The 17,898-nt window shown below is 33.8% G+C and overlaps 1 protein-coding gene across 1 annotated transcript; it reads right to left on the bottom strand.

Moving 5' to 3' along the window:
- Positions 1 to 833: 833 nt before the first annotated feature.
- Positions 834 to 12,031, bottom strand: LOC129000744 (28 kDa heat- and acid-stable phosphoprotein-like). Its single transcript, XM_054427724.1, has 6 exons — positions 11,903 to 12,031; positions 8,023 to 8,120; positions 7,714 to 7,827; positions 6,876 to 7,009; positions 2,985 to 3,136; positions 834 to 1,297 (listed from the first exon to the last, which is right to left on the bottom strand). The coding sequence occupies exons 1-6, from the start codon at positions 11,910 to 11,912 to the stop codon at positions 1,230 to 1,232; spliced, it is 576 nt and encodes a 191-aa protein (XP_054283699.1). The 5' UTR covers positions 11,913 to 12,031; the 3' UTR covers positions 834 to 1,229.
- Positions 12,032 to 17,898: the final 5,867 nt, after the last annotated feature.

Consider the following 17,898-nt stretch of genomic DNA (forward strand, 5'->3'; position numbering starts at 1 on the left):
GATAAAAAGTAGTGGCAGGTACCAGGATCCAAACCTTTGATATCACTGCCTTGGGCCTCAAGTACTGGGGCGCTGTCAATTAACTATAGCCTCCTCTAATACAAGGCCGCGGTGAGAATAAAGTGGCAACACCACTGTCCCATCAAAACAAAACAGCTGTTGCACTAATGGACAGTATAGGAAATGTTTATGCTTACACTTTTGTTATTTGTTATTTCTGTTATTAACATGGCAATATAGGCAGGACATTACACACACCAACGCCGCGACCTTGTGTTAGAGGCTATGATTGCCCTAATATTAATATTTAGTTTATCACCAGTTAAAACCAAAAGTTTAACTTAACTAAAAATTAGCTTTTTACTATTTTTGGCAAGGATTATTCCAACAATCAATAAAGGTCAATGAAACAAGGGAGAATGCATCTCTAATAATTATAACATCTCAAATCTTTATCTCAATTTAGTATTTTGTTGTGCAATTTAACACAATTCTATTTTATTTCAAATAGCCTAACTCGAAATAGAGCAAAATTATGATTAATCTTAGTAAGCATTGACTTTTGGACACTAATGTTTGGACATTCCACCTTATGTAACTCACAGAATGTGCAAGTCAAAAGTGTTATTTTTCTGCCTTAATTTTTGTTACTGAGGTAATTTAGTTGATGATACATTAAAGATACTAGCTAATAATATGTTGTCTTGTTTGGAATACAAGTTGGCATGTTCCAATATGGCATGAACACTGTTTAAGATGTATACATGAATAACAAATTCAAAACATTTTTATTTTTGGGGCTACTATACACAAGGGAAAAACTAATTAGAAAATACCACTTAAAAATTTTATTAAAACAAACAAAGTATAAATTTGCAATACAACTAATGTTTGTTAAAAAAATCACACTCACATTTCGTCACAACGGTCTCTGCAGGAATTACACCTTAAAATATTTTACAGTAAAAAAACTCAAGATATTAAATGTGTGCTTGAAAATAAACTAAACTCAACTAAGATGGCAAACTCATAAATTAAAACTCCTAAAACACAAACCGTTAATTGTTTCAAACAAAATATAATTATAGTATTTTACAAAATGTGGATTGGGGTGTAGAGAATAGATACAGGCATAATCAATAGATCACATTTGAAAGTATTGTACATGTTGAGAAAAAATATCTAAAGACCTGTCAGCTGCGCAAGGTGTTGTGGCATCATTCAGTTTATCAGGTTGCCTTTTTGCCAAGAGCTCGCTGCGTTTGCGCTGTCTTCTGCTTCACAAGATCGTCTTTTGCTGAAAAGATAAAAAAGGACAATGAATGAAATCAGCTGCAAAGAAGTTTGTGTTTTTTAAAAGAGCAATTATATCGAACAATAGAAAATTTTTTGGGGGGAAAAACATTGCATATGGTGCTACACAGGTGTATATAGAAACGGGTTTTGCCTTTCCATATGGTGTGTCCGGATATATAAACACCTATGTGCTGAAAACTAAAATTATGTGTTTTTATTTTATGTAAAAAATCACAGTTTTTGTTGTGTGTGTCAAGAAAGGTCGTAAGTGTAGTGTAGGTCATAATAAAAAAATATACCCACAGTAGATGGTTCAAAACTATTGTTAGAGATTACGACAATGATCTGAAACACTGCGAGTATCACAAATCACTGCGCCAAAACAAAATTGCTAAAAACTAAAATACCAGAAATAATTCAAACAAAAATACCATAATGATCAGGGGTCATTCAAAATCAGTTTGCTAACTTAAATAAAATGAATAGCCAAATAAATCATTAGGAGTTCTAGCTCAGCTCCTTTTGCACTATTTACACTTTATATTAGGATCAACGTTTCCAAAAGAACTTTTATACTTTAAAGGAAAGCCAAATGGGTGGTAGGATTTTCTTAAAAAGGATATTGTTTGACCCCTTTTAAAAAACATCCAAAAACATTTGTTGTAGTATGCTGTTTTTGACACCCCCTAAACTCTATAAATTGTGGATAATGATGTAGTGTAAGCACTAATAACATTTACAAATGTAGTTTTAATGTAGTAAAAGTTAAATGGAGATGTATGAATTTGTATTTAACTTTCTTAGATGTTTACAAGTTTTCAGCTTTCTGCAAATTCCCATACACTCTTAAAACTGGTTCTTGAGATGGTTTATGGATTGGCATTTTAATTTTGGTGTGGTTAAAATCAGCATGGTGGTAAAAAAGCCTAAGATAAAATATCTTACTACGGAGCGTTTCATGTGTTCTGAGATTTTTAAGAGTGCTAGAGTTGCTGAAACTACATTTAACCCATTGGCGCCGACTTACGAGAGCCGCTCGTGTCACCGCTAGGCAGCGCCATTTTTTATTTAGTTATTATTATTTTTCGCCCTTTTTGTTTCTTCTTACTATTATAATGTTTATAAATATCTTGCTTCTTGATTAGCGTATTTACTCATTTATTTTAGCGAATAACAAACAATTTTGTGTTGCCATGGAAACCACATATCACCAAAAATCAGCTGCGGTAAGGTAAACAAACAATTTTTTAAAAATGTTATTACTTATAAAAGTACACAACTTTTGATTTTTCTAAGGGAATCGATCGACCTTTATAATAGTAGTGTTATTTGGTGTCTGGATTAATCTTGGTATTTGTATATCAAGTTTACTTCCAAAATATTGTTTTTAAAATTTTTATTTTTATAATCTTTATATATATATATTTTTTTAGTTTAGAACTTTTACTATCCAATTAACACTTTTCTGTAGACAATTTTACTGTGAACAAAATGGTGAAAGAATTATTAATTTATTACCTAAGGTTTTCTTTCTATAGCAGTTAGAGTAAAAGTCTGCAAATTCGGTAAAATTAATTGCCGACAGAGGGTGCTGCAGGTAGCGGATTAATTCCTTCCCCAATGGGTTAATATGCTTAATGGCTTAAGCCATTAAGGACGCTCTGTAACGTCAGTGATGTTGATTATACCTTTCTTTTCCTCCTCCCGTCTCTTGGCTGCCTCTGCTCGTTGCTGTTTGACGATTGCCAGCCGTGCCAGGTCCGCTCGTGCCTGCTCGGTCTTGCCTTCCGCATGCAGCTTCTGGTAGTGAGCCGTCGCTCTCTGTTTCTCAAGCTCCTCTCTGCAACAACGTCCTTTTAGTTTGGATCTTATACTCACGGTACTTGGTAGTAAATAAATCTACTTGTGCAAAACAATCAGTGTTAAATTAGAGACAACCTAAATATTAAGAACATAAGACTTTTTAATTGTTATGAACGTTTTAATCAGTTTATACCTATAATATTTTGGTAATAATTGGGTATCATATTATATTTTAGATTTTGTGATAAATCACAAAGAAAGCTGGTTACAACATATTTTCAGCGCTTAGCTTGAATTTCAAGCTAGGTTTTTGTTAATTCAATGTTTTCATCAAGTGATGAAGAGTTATTTTTGCTTGAAAATGTCAAATTAAAAATGTGTAGATTAGAATGAAAGTCGGTGTTCGTGTAACTATCCACGGAAGAGGTTTTTGTGGAATACCACCATCTATTTCCTCGATTGACATTGGACAAAGTGAAGTTTTCTTTTCTTTTATGAGAATGGAGTTAACCACGTTTAGTTACATCCTCAAGAAACTCTATTAGCATGTAGTTTTTGAGGTGTTTGTCCCAAATAGCCCCTCTTCTAAAGACTTGAGATATCAGTTTTCATTGACATCCATACTGCACAGTTGTTTTTCACTGGCTGTTTCGGTCAACAAGAGCCGGAAAACAAGTAGGTACAAAATGTTCTTGCATTTTATAACTAGGTTTTTTATAAGTGTATTCTGATAAACTTTGAATGAATGAATGAATGAATAAAGTGCTTTATTTTAAAATAAACATTCCCCTCATAAACATAATCAAAACACTTAATAAACAATGGTCTACGACCGTCTGTTTGGTTGGCACACCTGGAAAACACATTTATGAAAATGAAGTTGAAACAAAATACACTTAATAACATACACAAATTTACATACAATTATACATCCATTTTTAAACTAAACTTAAAAAAAAAAACCTTTTTCATAATATTGTTTACATAACTTGTATTATTTCACTTTTAAAATTATTAGGTTTTAAAAGGTTTACGCATAATGAAATCTATAAAAATTACTATGAATATTCAAGAAGACAGGCTGACAATTTATTTGACATATTTATTGTTTTGCTATAATTTATAAATTAGAAAGAGAGCAGTTATAAGGGATAAACGGTGCGGCAACGTGGTCTCGGCTAAACCAGTGTGGACTCGATAGTGGACAGTGAGTGACTAGTGGATTTACCATCATTTGTCTAGTGGATTTTAAGTGGTCATAGGACAGAATCAAAAATCGATAAATATTTTACACCAGTAAATAGGTCATTCAAACGGCAGAGATCTTATTCGTCGCCGGAGTGTGCAGACGACGTCGAGACGGTAACGGCCATCATGGGCAGCGAAGAAAAGGTAGGCGATATTACACGATCCCAACTTCTGAAGGACTTGGGCCAGTTGCTTGATAGTAAATTAGAAAATATGGCAACCAAAAAGGAGTTCTCTCAACTCACGGGGCAAGTGTCGGAGTTTCAAAAGGAGAATATTGTACTAAGGAAACAAATAGAGGACTTACAACAGAGAGAGAGTGTGGTTATGTCTAGGTTAGTCGATCTTGAAGGAAGATCTAGGCGTAACAACCTCATATTTAGGGGGTTGAAGTGGTCCAAGGAAACACGTAACTTCAATGAAATCGTGCGAAAGTTTTGCAACGATGTTTTCGGGAGTGTGGATACTATAGGAGTTCAGGTACAACAGCAATAATTCAGATGGTTGAGTCCCTGATTGACAGCCTAGATGAAGGAAATCTAACAACAGGAATCTTTCTTGATTTCAGTAAGGCATTTGACTGCCTTGACCACCAGCTAATCATTAAAAAGCTGTATTCCCTGGGGGTATCAGGGATAGTAAGAGAATGGTTTCAAAGCTACCTTACAGACAGGATTCAGTTTGTAGAACTAAGGCACAGAGACAACAGCGTAATAAGAAAAACAAGATCAAATTTTCAACCAATAAATTGAGGAGTTCCCCAAGGTTCAGTTATGGGTCCGGTACTGTTTATTCTTTTTACCAACGATTTGCCGCAACAAATAGGAGACGCCTGCCTTACTCTTATGTATGCTGATGACACAACCTTAGTGTTTAATGAACCACTAGCTGAAAATCTAGAAGTAAAATCCTATGTGTCACTCAGTATGGCCTACCAATACTGCTATAACAATGATCTCGCAGTCAACACGTCTAAAACAACTCAAATAGCTTTTGGCCGTAAATTTTAAGAAGTGCCACGACTCCCAGATGTAGAAGTGGAAGATGAAGCTAAGTTTTTGGGCATCACACTCGACAAGAATTTAACCTGGACCCCTCATGTGGACAATATATGTAAAAAATTAAGTTCAAGCATCTATGCTCTTAAACATATAAAAAATGCAACAGATGACATGACAACAAAAGTAGCATACTTTGCACTTTTCGAGTCGCATATGAGATATGGACTTGTAGCATGGGGTGGAACCTCTGCCACTAACATGCAAAGAGTTCTCAGAAAACAAAAAAAGGCAGTCAGAATAACTGCAGGACTCCACAGACTCGACAGCTGCAGGGAAGCATTCAGGTCACTCAAAGTACTTACCCTTGTAGCACTCTACATCCAGGAAGTTGTGTTATTTGCAGTAAGAAATAACCCTACAAGGCGTGGCGAAATGCACCAACACAACCTGAGAAACACCATGCAGTACAACCTTCCACAACATCGCACGGCACAGTTTGAAAAGAAACCTTCATACGCAGGAATGAAAATCTACAACAGGCTACCTCCAGATCTAAGAAGCAAGTCAGAAGATGTCCTCAAACCAGCTTTGCATCAATGGCTCATTAATCGACCTTTCTATTCCTTAGAAGAATACCATCAACAGGTCTTTGACTAAACAACACCTCAACCAAACATTTAGAAAAAATTGTAAATTGACGCTACTACTATTCTTAATGAATGTGTAAATAAAGATTATTTGTCTATTGTCTATTGTCTATATTTGTTAATAGAGCCCACCCTCTAGGGGGAAGTAACAATGCAATCATTGCACACCTACCAAATGACGCCGACATCTACTATATTATGTCACGTGTAAGAGAGTTAAAAGGCACCGGTTATTCTGATAAACTTTGATTAACTTGTGTCTTGGGGTTGTTGACAGTCTCAGGAATGATCAGACAAAATGTTATATTTGTAATACAGTATGAAAGTTTACTTTTACACAAGAGTATTTAGGACCTGAAATATGTAGTCTACTCTTAAGATAGGTGCATGTTTACATATTGACAGGTATACCAAATTACACTAGCAAAAAGGTTTACTAGGCCCAGGTTATTTTATTAACACCAACTGAATGCGTTTTATTCGTTATAATTTATAATGATATTATTTTAATTTAGGTTTTTTACATACCTCAGTCAAATAGTCCAAAAATGATATTGCTCAACAGCACCAGTCTGCTACCAGCCCCGCGCCGCGCCGAACCAAATCAGTATTATGATAGCGCTATCTAAATGTCAATCGTGTATTTGTACCGTATTAATGTTTTCTGTGTTCGTGTTTTAAATGTGTTTTTGACGAGTTGCAAGCTTTGATAATGTTGTCTTCGCAACGAAACATGTGTAAGCTGTTGAGCAATATCATTTTTGGACTATTAGACTGAGGTATGTAAAAAACCTATTATTGTCTTAACAATTTAGTCCAGGGGCCGAAAACATGAATTTTGATGTTATTTTATTGTTATTTTGTCATTATGTCTACTCACCTTTCTTTCCTCGAGAGTTCTGGTTTTGTGTTTTCGTTTACAACTTCATTTAGTTTGGACAATTTCTTCGCTTTCTTCTGTACTCTGTTGGGATTCTCCACCTCTATCAGTTTTTCTACGCCCTTCCCCTTTCCCTGTAAAATGTTGAGAGTGATACACCTTAAATAGATAATGGTTGTTAAGGAACCCTTCGTAAACAGACATTAGTCAAAAGTATGTGGAAATATTTAATGCAATCAATTTTGTAAATGCACATCAAAAAAGTCTACCTTGAAATTATCAAGATTTAAGAGAAAATGTTAAATTCATGTACTATTGTAAATAGTGCTGGATACAATTAGTTAAAAAATATTTTGAGGGTTTTAAACCATAATAATAGGTTCTAATAAACGGCCCCGCAATGTACAGGAGGTCAATATCATCAAAAATATTTGACCACATTTAAATAATTACCCGTGAAAAATTTTTAATTTATTTCACTGAATTTTGTTCCTAAATATTTCAAATCAGGGTTTATTGGTTGTAGGTTAAACAGGTAAAAAAAACACAGTCATTATTTCTGGCATTTTGTTGATACAGTGGCTAAGTTGTGGATAATTTAGTATCAGAGCTGTTCATGTCAAATTTATCTCTTACTCATTCTTTAATGTGCAAGATATCACTTGTGTTATATTTAATACACTAAAACCAGTGATTCCAATCAAATGAGAAAATGAATTAAACATTTAAAATTAAATTATTAATGAATTAATATTACAAGCTATTAATAAATTATTACACCCAATGTTGGTTTCTTATTTTAAATCCAAATCCAACCAAATGGATGGAAAATAATCACCTCTTCCTCGCTTTCGCTTTCACTTTCAGAGGTTGTTTCACTGTCTGAACCCTTCTTCACGTTTGTAGCCGCATCTTCTTCTTCTTCGCTGGATGATTCCTCGCCTCGTTCTGCCTTCAATCACATAAAAAAATTCACAATCATTTATGCCAAATGTGGTCTGCTAAGAATCCAATTAATATGAAACGTGTGTATATTATTTTAATTCTTTTAACAGTTCAGGTTATCATTGCATTGCATTTAAACACTTAAGTGTCTAGATACTTTTTGTTACAAATTCAGAGTAAACTTATCAAATAATTTACTTACCCTCCACTTTCTTTCTTTTTCTTCTCTTCTTCGTTGCTCCTCCAACTCTTCGGGGTTTGTAAACCTCCGGTTCCTTCCCTTGTGGTTGGTGTATTTACCTACAATTTATTAAAAATATTGTTTTAGTAAATAAATATACCCCACAGTAAACCTGCAGACTAGGCGAATTTCAATTTACCTGGCTGGATTTCTGCTCAAATATTATTTTAAAATTGTCATATTTACTTCGTAATTAAATTACCTTGAATGTTTAGGTTTGCTGCTACAGGGAAGCGAGCGTTTTATTTGAAATTTTCATAGCTTAGTATGAAAAAAAATACCCCCTCCGCAGCAAAACTGCAGACTAAAAATTTTCCATTTTACCTGATTGGATTTTAAATTAAACCTAGCGTCTGTAATATACGGTATATCTTGAAATCCAGCGGAAGGATTTTGACTAAATTTTGTAATTATTAGGGACTTAGGCCTATAGCCTTAAAAACGTGATTGGCAACAGCCACTACCACAAGAAAATTTGTATTTCGCTACACAACTTATTTAAAAATTTAGCACTGGCCTTATGGGTTGCCAAGAAAATACCGGTATGTTGGCTGAACAAAATAACAAGTAAAGAGTAAACAAAAGACTTGTAACATGTTAAGTAACAAGCCATCCACAGAATACTAGAAAATTAAAATACCGAACAGTACAAAGTGATAAACATCAGTTGTAACCATTGAGCAAAGATTACACACTGAATATTAGCCTACCCGATAGTTTGGGGAAAATAGAACAAGTCAGTGCTAATTAGAGGTTTTTTGTCCGTGACGTTTAACTGCACTGGCGTCAACTCAATGGGTATTTATTGCGGTTAACATGACCATAGGAACGTGACCATGGGAACCTATATAGATCTATACAGTATATCACCAGAAACAAGGTTTTCAGCTGAAAATAATGGTGCAAAAATGTCTCTGTGCTCACAAACATAAACGGAACTACGGCCATTTGAAGTTTTGTTTACTTTTGTAAATATACTAGGCCTAACATATTTGTTAGCCTACAATATTTCATCACCAGAAACTTTATATCTTACTTTAATTCTAAGTGATTAAAGTAACTATTAGAGCATTAGACTCACTTTTAACCTGAAACTAACGGTGCAAAAATTCTCAGAGGTCACGGATATTAACAAAGATAGTTTTAAAGGTTTTGATTTATCCCATTTCAATGAAAAGTATTTAAAGTATTCTCTTTACATTCTTGTCTGCTTACCGCATTACGATCAACGACCAACTAAAAGAAAAACTGAAAAAAATGGAAATACGAAAACTGAAGAGGAGAAGAGAAGAGTTTAAAAATAAGTTAATGCAAAGGCATTCAAATTACATGTTTTACAGACATCCAAAACACAACTGAGCACTGAATATTTCATATATCTTATCTAGGCATGGGTGGAAGGCAAGTTGGGCTTTATGCGGAGTCATGTTTGAATTTTTGAAATTGTTATTTTGTTGTGTTTAACCCACTATTTCAATAGCACAACAGCCTGTGTGTAATATAAATTATCAACATCATCTCTGTTCACTATAACCTGTACACTTTACCTTCCTAATCTAACCTAACTTCAAAACACTAAATACAGCCTTGAATCCGCATAAAGCCCAACTTGCTTTCCACACATAACTAAGCTGCCTAACACATATATTCCTTTTCTGTCATAAAAAGTAATCTTTATGTTTTACAGCAAGTTTGGTTAGGTTATGTTGGCTTAGAAACAATTTCATTTTATGATTAATTTTATACTATCTTAGTTGGTCTTTTGAAAGAGGTAGCTTATAAAAGTATTCTAAAGGTACATGGTAAAAACTTAAGCCAAACTAAGCTTGGCATAGATTATTGGAACTGGAACTGGATGAGTGGATGGATATCCAAATCTCTCTTGGCCACCTTCAGTAACATTCAGTTCAGTTGTCTAGATGGCAGTTTTGTTGTTTTTTGTTTCCCAAACTATTGATATTTTAAAATTAGCGTACAAGTTACTTACTTTTAACGGCCGTAGTTCCATTAATATTTGTGAGCGTAGAGAAATTTCCACACCTTTTTTCAGCTAAGAATCTAGTTTCTGGTTATATATAGGCTAAATATATATATAGGGCCTAGGCTACTTAGGTTCCAATAGTCACGTTAATCGCAATAATTACCACTCAATGTTTTACTCTTAAGGGTTGATTTTACAACCTGTGTTTTATAGTTCACATAATTTGGTTGTAGGCCTATTCATAACAAATTAAAATTCTATTAAAACGTAAATAATAAAAGCCAAAATGACTTGTAAAAATAGTAGGTTCCATTAATATTGCTCTTACAATTGAAATAAACTATGTTAAGAGATGTTTCAGGCCCCTCGGTACTATAGTCTGTCTAGAAAATAATTGTGCGGTTAGAATTCAACATATGATTTCCCTATCATAGGAAATCTCCCAATCATTTACCCTTTTCTAAACTGAAATCCCCAAACAATCATCTGTTTTATATTGCAGACATTGTTTTTAGGAAGTGTTTGTTTATTATGATTGAACTACCACAGAATAAAACTAGATGATTTATTTTAATTTGTTTCTAGTTTGGATTGTAATATCTTGGCACCTTTGGCCATTTCTAATTAACACTAATCAAGTAAACTCAGACGACTGCATAATATTAAATTGCACAAAATACCAACAGAATAACCAATCACAATGTTGGGCCTATTTAAACCACTAAATGTAATCAAATTGACACCTGTTGCAAAATTATGAACAGTAAGAACCAGCTGTAGGCTAATATGCGGTGGTGGAAGGGGCCAGGGCGAAAGCAGGGGAAAACAAAATTGTCCTTCAACCGCACATTAAATTCAAACAGAGTATATCCCAGGATAAACTGGCTGCACTTCAGTATCTGTCCTACTCTCATTCGAATTAAATATCAATATAGATTATTCTATATATCAAGAATCAAGAATATTTATTGTCATTGAAACACAAAAAACAGTGTATTGACAATCGTCACAACTTAGATCTATCATGAAATATACAATGTCATATACAAATATACATACATAGTCATATAATAAGAGAATAAACAAAATTGTTTAATACATAATCAAAATCTTAACACTAGACCTCAAAATTTTTTTGCATTGAATTTTGATATAGGCTATTATATCGATTATTTCATTTGGTTAGTTTTAGTTTAGGGTAACCTAACTAACCAAACTTAATTGAATGAAATAATCAATATATATATATCGATCGGGTACAGTTTCTTAGCTGGGCTACGCTAATATTGATTAACACTATCGATACAATTAGTAAACCTTCATTCGATTTTTTCATTGTTAGCAAGTTTGGTAGGCCTAAATGTTATGAAAGTTTCATTTTAAATAATTGATTACTGGTAGGTATAATTAAAATATTGATTACTAAACAATATTTTCAATAGATAGTTTCAATCGATAGTCGCGTAGCCCAGTTAAGAAACTGTACCCAAAGAGGGGCCTAGGCTAAGGACTACAAGTTTAGTTTACTTCTCTTCTAGCCTAGCCTTAGGCCTATCTTCTATTTTTTCCATCCACCAATCGATATAAATAGGCTAACCACCAAATTACTTGTTTAGACAAATCAGCAGGCAGCTTTGTTCCACAAATTTTGCTTAAATCCCGATTGCCTTGCCAACTCGTGACATTGATTCTGCTTATATTAACTTAACCTATAAAAAGTGGGCTAGATCTAGATGGGACCAAACTTGTTTAGAAATCTCTAACCTAAATTTCATATTGCTTTGATTTAAATTTCTGAAGTAAATTTTAAGGCGTTAACGAAAAAGAAATAATAAGATAATACATAATATAATAACTCACCTCTAGGCATGATGAAACTTTAAAAATTTATCAATTTCCACAGCAAGCACAGACAACTTTATTAGATACACGAAAATGGTGTAAAAACGCAACGTAGAAATATTTTTTCCGGTAACACTGAAACTGAGGGCAAATTAAAGCCAGTAAAAGAAGTGCTAAATGTACTATAAAGTTTGCTATAACCGCCACAACGCTTTTACATCAACATAATTAATCTATGCTTGAACCATAAACTAACCAACGCGAAGTAGACTTCTCATCCCATCGTACATTTTGAAGCCCGTTTTTTGTGTCTGGCTTATGACCGGTGACACCGATCGCTAGTGTCGACGAAATTTAGTTTATATTATTTTAAGGGTGCATCCATGATTTGGGCTTTACTTTTTGGTTATATTGCTAGGGGACGAGTTTTTGTTTACGGTTAGATTGTTTTATTTGGTTAAACGAGGTTTTAAATGTCTGGATTACCAAGAAACAAATAGTAACCAAAACACATCTACAGTGCACCGCACAGAACTAGCAATCAAATTGGTGTTTCTGAACGACATGCTTTTAGGCGAGGGCGAGGTGTTTATTCACGAAGATTATTGTGGGCTTCACTCCTTTATTTTTGTCTGTGACTGTGATGTCCGGGACTCATCAAAACACACACACACACACACACATATATATATATATATATACACACACAACACAAAATCGTCCACGGCATCAAAAGTCCGTGGAAAGTTCCTCTTCCTCAGGGTGGAAAAATACTATTTTTATGCCGCACGCGGGGCGAACGGCACAATTTTTATTTCAGCTGCAGTTTTGAAATACAGACAAAATGGGAGTTTAAAAATTAGAAAAAAAATTATTATAATACTAAAAAAATATAAAATTAAATTTTTAATTATAAAATTAAACTGTCATAACCTAACCTAACTAACCAAACTTGCTGATAATGAAAAAAATTGAATGAAGGTTTTCTAATCTAAAAAATAGTTCTATTCATAAAATAAAACTATAAATGCCTCAAATTCAATTTTATAATTATTTATTATAAAATTAAACTGTCATAACCTAACCAAACTTGCTTATCTTACTTGCAAAAATCTTAGACAAAAAGTTAGTGCCACCGATAGGATTCGAACCTGGTAGACTTCTCATCCCATTGTAAATTTTGAAGCACGTTTTTCGTGTCTAATTCATGTACGTGACACAAAGGCGCTAGTGTCGACGAAACTTTGTTTCCATTATTTTAGGGTTAATTTCTTGATTTGTGCTTTACTGTTTGGTTATATAACTAGGGGACAAGTTATTGTTTATGAATCGTATTATTTGGTTAAACGAGGTTTTAAATGGCTGTAATAACGGGAAACAAATTGTAAACAAAACACGACCTCTACATAAACCGTACATGAACTAACAATAAAATTGTCTTCAGCTGTTCCATAAGGATGAGAAATCTAGCTGGTACCTGGTACCTTCAGCTTCTCAACCCAGCATGTTATCCATTAGACCTAGACCACTCACTGAGGCCGATGGCTCCAACTCGTATCGTTACGGTAATGGTGTTCCCTCAGCCAATAGAATGCTCTCATTTTGCCCGTATTAAAAATACTGCAGCTGAAATAAAATTTGTGCGGTTGAACGCCTAACCACGACTGCCAGATCAGCTGAGCTTTGGAGGAGGACGGGCATGGGCAGGGGTAGGTGCATTGTTGATGAGCCATTCACGCTCCTGGCCACATCTCGTAGTTGTTCTCGTTCGTTTTTAACAATGTTTAAGTACACCGTAATGACATCCACCGATGGTCGTGAAAGTGGCTCGTCTTCTATTGCCATGAAAAGCTACTCTGCCGTATTTCGTTTCTTCCAATCAGACACCTTGTAAATAATTGCAGACGAACCCCAATCAACAATATGATTGAGGAAACGAAATACGACAGAGTCGTTTTTCACTCAGTGTAGTGGGGTCTTGCTTCACTGATCTTGCACTTGCATCCACTCACGAACCCGTTCATGCTAAAAGACGACGACGTTCACACAAAAGAAACCGATTTTTATTGCTGCTACCAAAGATTACACATGCTACGCAAAGATTTGTGAGTACAGTAGCATGTGTAATCTTTGCTGCTACGAATTGGAGTGACTGTGGAACTATTTTTAATGGCTATAGGAGAAAAAAATTTGCGAATCGTATATTGGATAAACAATATACAATATTATTCTTTATTAACATTAGTATCTTTGGATTTTGATTTTATATAGATAAGCAAAGTATTTTTTTATTCTTCCAATGACATAGCCAAAATAACGGAACATTAAATTCAAGAGCAACTGGTGGCCAACCTGTAGTGTGAGACTCTTGAATTGACCTGTCTACACACTATATTACCTCATCTACATTGTTGGACACAGACCTGGTATTGTTTGTCACACTTTTTCAGGTAGGACCTATTTATGTTTCTGTTACATATTTTTTCGATGAACTCTCCAGGGTAAAACAGTCCACATAGACACAGTTTTAATTTAGTAATAAATGCATCCTTGTGTAATGCTATGACATACTGTAAAATTTAAAAATATTTTTTTAAACTTATAATGAAATGTTTATATCATTAAGGATTTAAAATTTGTTTCTAAGTGACATTTAAGATTTTTTATTAAGAGCCTCACGCCCCACATCCAAAAATATTTATAAAAATACACGTAGGGAGGTCTTTTAGGAAAACAATTTAATATTTTGTTGTATAGTGGACTAAGATGATTGCATAATGACATGACAATGACTGGAGTTTTGTGTATATAAATCTAGTCTAGTGTACTTAATTGTCATTTGGCTGTAAACATTTATTTGTTTAAAAATATTTAGGCCAAAGCCAGGGGAAAATATTTTGAAACTAGGTACTTAATAGCTACAAATTATTAAAAGACAACATCTTCTTACATAAAAATATGTGACTGTGGTTGGTATAGTAGAATAACAAACTACTCAAGGCTATTAATATCTTATTAAAATGAAAGATTTTAATTACTGTTATTGAGATTTGAATACAGATGGTCCTACTACTTGCCTTTTTCTTTGCTTTTCTAGTGCATATAGAAATGAGTAGTGGTTGTACTTCTGGTAAGATTCCATTTTTCATTGTTATTCAATCCTATTTTCCTTTATTTGAAATGATATTCTTAAGTATTTTTTTTAGCTTTTCCGCCAGGTGAGCCACTATTTACAATGTCCTCAATTATTTGGCAATAAAGTATAATTTTTTTCTCAAAGTACTAACGATCTAAAACAGTGTTTAAATTCATAAATTACTAAAATCTTATATTACTAATTACTTGACAGAAACTTATCATCATATGTTTATTTTTTATCTCAACTACTTTGATTTTGATTTTAATGGTGCAAGAGACAGCTAATATAATTGAAAATTCGTAAACTTAATTTAATTGGATATAATTCTTTTTGTCTATGATATTAGGTAAAAATTAAAAATGTATCATTAGCTAATCCATCTTGTTCTTTCTATTATATTATTAAAGTGATACAATCAAATTTTATATAAAACGGTCAAGGTAATTTACCGAATAAAAATATAGGCATATGGCACATCAAAATGAAGCTAAGAATGTGTATATTTGCCGAAAAGTATTTTATATTTACGAACTTCCTAAGGGCTCTGCCCCACACGCTGATTTCCGAAGGGCTACGCCTGGCATGCTTCCAATGTTTAAATTATTTAATTAGTTAATGAACCAGCTAGTCAGTACAATTAACTAGTGTTTGTTTATTTACTCGAAAAAGAGGTTTGTGACGCTTTATGTAGATTGATGAGGGTTATGTTTGGTTTGAAAGTGAGGTTGTATACGTTTTGTAAAGTATTGCCATAGATAAAACAAAATTGCTCAACATTTAATTTTTAAATTTATATAGTAAGCTTATATGTGAAGAGGCTTGACTAAAATTGAAGAATTATAGTAAAACATGTCATTCATTAAGGATCACTCTGAAGCAATTGATGCTATTGCTTCACTAGGGTGTCTTGTCATATTCTTATGGATCTGGGATCTATTAACATCAAAAGTAGGGCTTTAAAAGTAAGTAGGTTTACGCTTTTAAATCAGTTTATATTTTGAAAGTAAATCATAGACTTGCATGGTTTAGACTTAACCAATTTCAATTTTTGATTACGCCTATATAGTTTTAAAGTAACTCAAAGTTTTTAAATTTTAACATTGGTCTTGTGGGTTGCCATGATGGTTACATAATAACGACGTAAATGTAAACAAAATAAAGAATAATATCATATTTTAAAATCAAGCCACACCTAAACACAGTACAAGGGGGGAAAAATTGGATGATGACAACTGATCAATACATGGATCAATACCCACGGCCGCCTTTAACTCCAGGCCGCGGCCTTCGAACTGGCAACGTTGCAAGTGGTGTTGTCACAGCTGTTTTTGTTTGGAAGCAGCTAATGGTATTTGTGTATTTACGAACGATTGGTTACTGGTCTATGACAATATTGTCTCCGCTAAAAAATGTACAGATATAGATTTTAATTCATATTGTTTCGGTTTTAAATTCTGTATGTTTTATTTTCAATATTTTAATAAATTTATGATCATAAATTTAAATTTAAATCAATAAAGTGCGAATTAATGAGCTGATGTCACCTGTCTGCCATGTTATCTTATGGGAAGTCTGTCACTGAACAACACCACTTGCGACGTTGCCAATTCCACCAGGTCACGGCCTGTAGTTAAAGGCGGCCGTGTCAATACCACAGAGAAAGTCTTAGGTTTACATTTAAGTCCCGATTTGGAAACGACCATTGATCGAATAGGTACAGTCTTAGATAATACATAATCTTTTAGGTACAGCATTTAACAGATTTGATTTGTAGCTAAATAAGGTACAAATAACATTTTATCTTAAACAATTTGTCGGTAAATCGTAAATCACATTCTTGAATAGCAAACTTAAACAGGTCCACGACGTAGAAAGTGGTGAAGGAAGTAGTAAAGGTGAGAAGTGCGGAGTGTGGAAAACGTTTGTGGCATGGCAGTTAGATAATTGTATCTAAAATAATAAAATGCCATGGGAAGGGGGGAAACAAGGAAATAGTAAAGGCTGGCAATGCAGAGTGTGGGACCGTTTGTTGCAGTTACATTAATGTATCTGCGATAATAAAAATGTTATGGGAAGGAGGGAAACAGGTCCAAGACGTATGAAGTAGTAAAGGCTTGCAGTGCAGAGTGTGGGAACGCTTTGGGGCAGTTAGATTAATGTATCTAAAGTATTAAATGCTTTGGGGAGGGAGGAAAACAGGTCCACGACGTAGGAAATGGTAAAGGAAGTAGTAAATGCTTGCATTATAGAGTGTGGGAACATTTTGGGGCAGTTATATTAATGTATCTAAAGTATTAAATGCTTTGGGAAGGGAGGGAAATAGGTCCAAGATGTAGGAAGTGAAGTGGCGAAGGAAGTAGTAAAGGTGAACAGTCTGGAATGTGGGAACCGTCTGTGGCAGTTAGATTAATGTATCTGCAATCCTTAAATGCGATGGGAATGGAGGGAAACAACAGGTCCACAGTTGGAAGTGGTGAAGGAAGTAGTTTAAAGGCTAGAACTGCTAGCAGTGCTTTGTGTGGGAACATTTGTATTTTGTATTTTATATCTATAAACATTTTTTATTTATTGCTTTATTAAAAATCATGAAAAATGATTCCTCCGCTTTCATTGCTATGAAAGCAATCCTAGTTTAATATTGTCTAGAGTTGAGATTTTGTAACAAGTTCGATGTGTTTCATTGTCAAAGATGTTGAAGACTATAACTACTAAGAAGGCCATGCTCTATTAAAAGATTAAAAATAAAAATAAATCAAATTAAAATTAGAGAATTTAAAAATACTCTCCTTGTACTATCCACTATGGTACATTTGGTCAAATTTGCTCTTTTACCAGGGCATTATGTACTCATATTTTCACACGTAATGGAATTATA

Source organism: Macrosteles quadrilineatus, unplaced genomic scaffold, assembly GCF_028750875.1.
Source record: "Macrosteles quadrilineatus isolate MER2022 unplaced genomic scaffold, UCM_ALF_1.0 Scaffold_8__2_contigs__length_117827958, whole genome shotgun sequence".
NCBI classification, from domain to species: Eukaryota; Metazoa; Arthropoda; class Insecta; order Hemiptera; family Cicadellidae; genus Macrosteles; species Macrosteles quadrilineatus.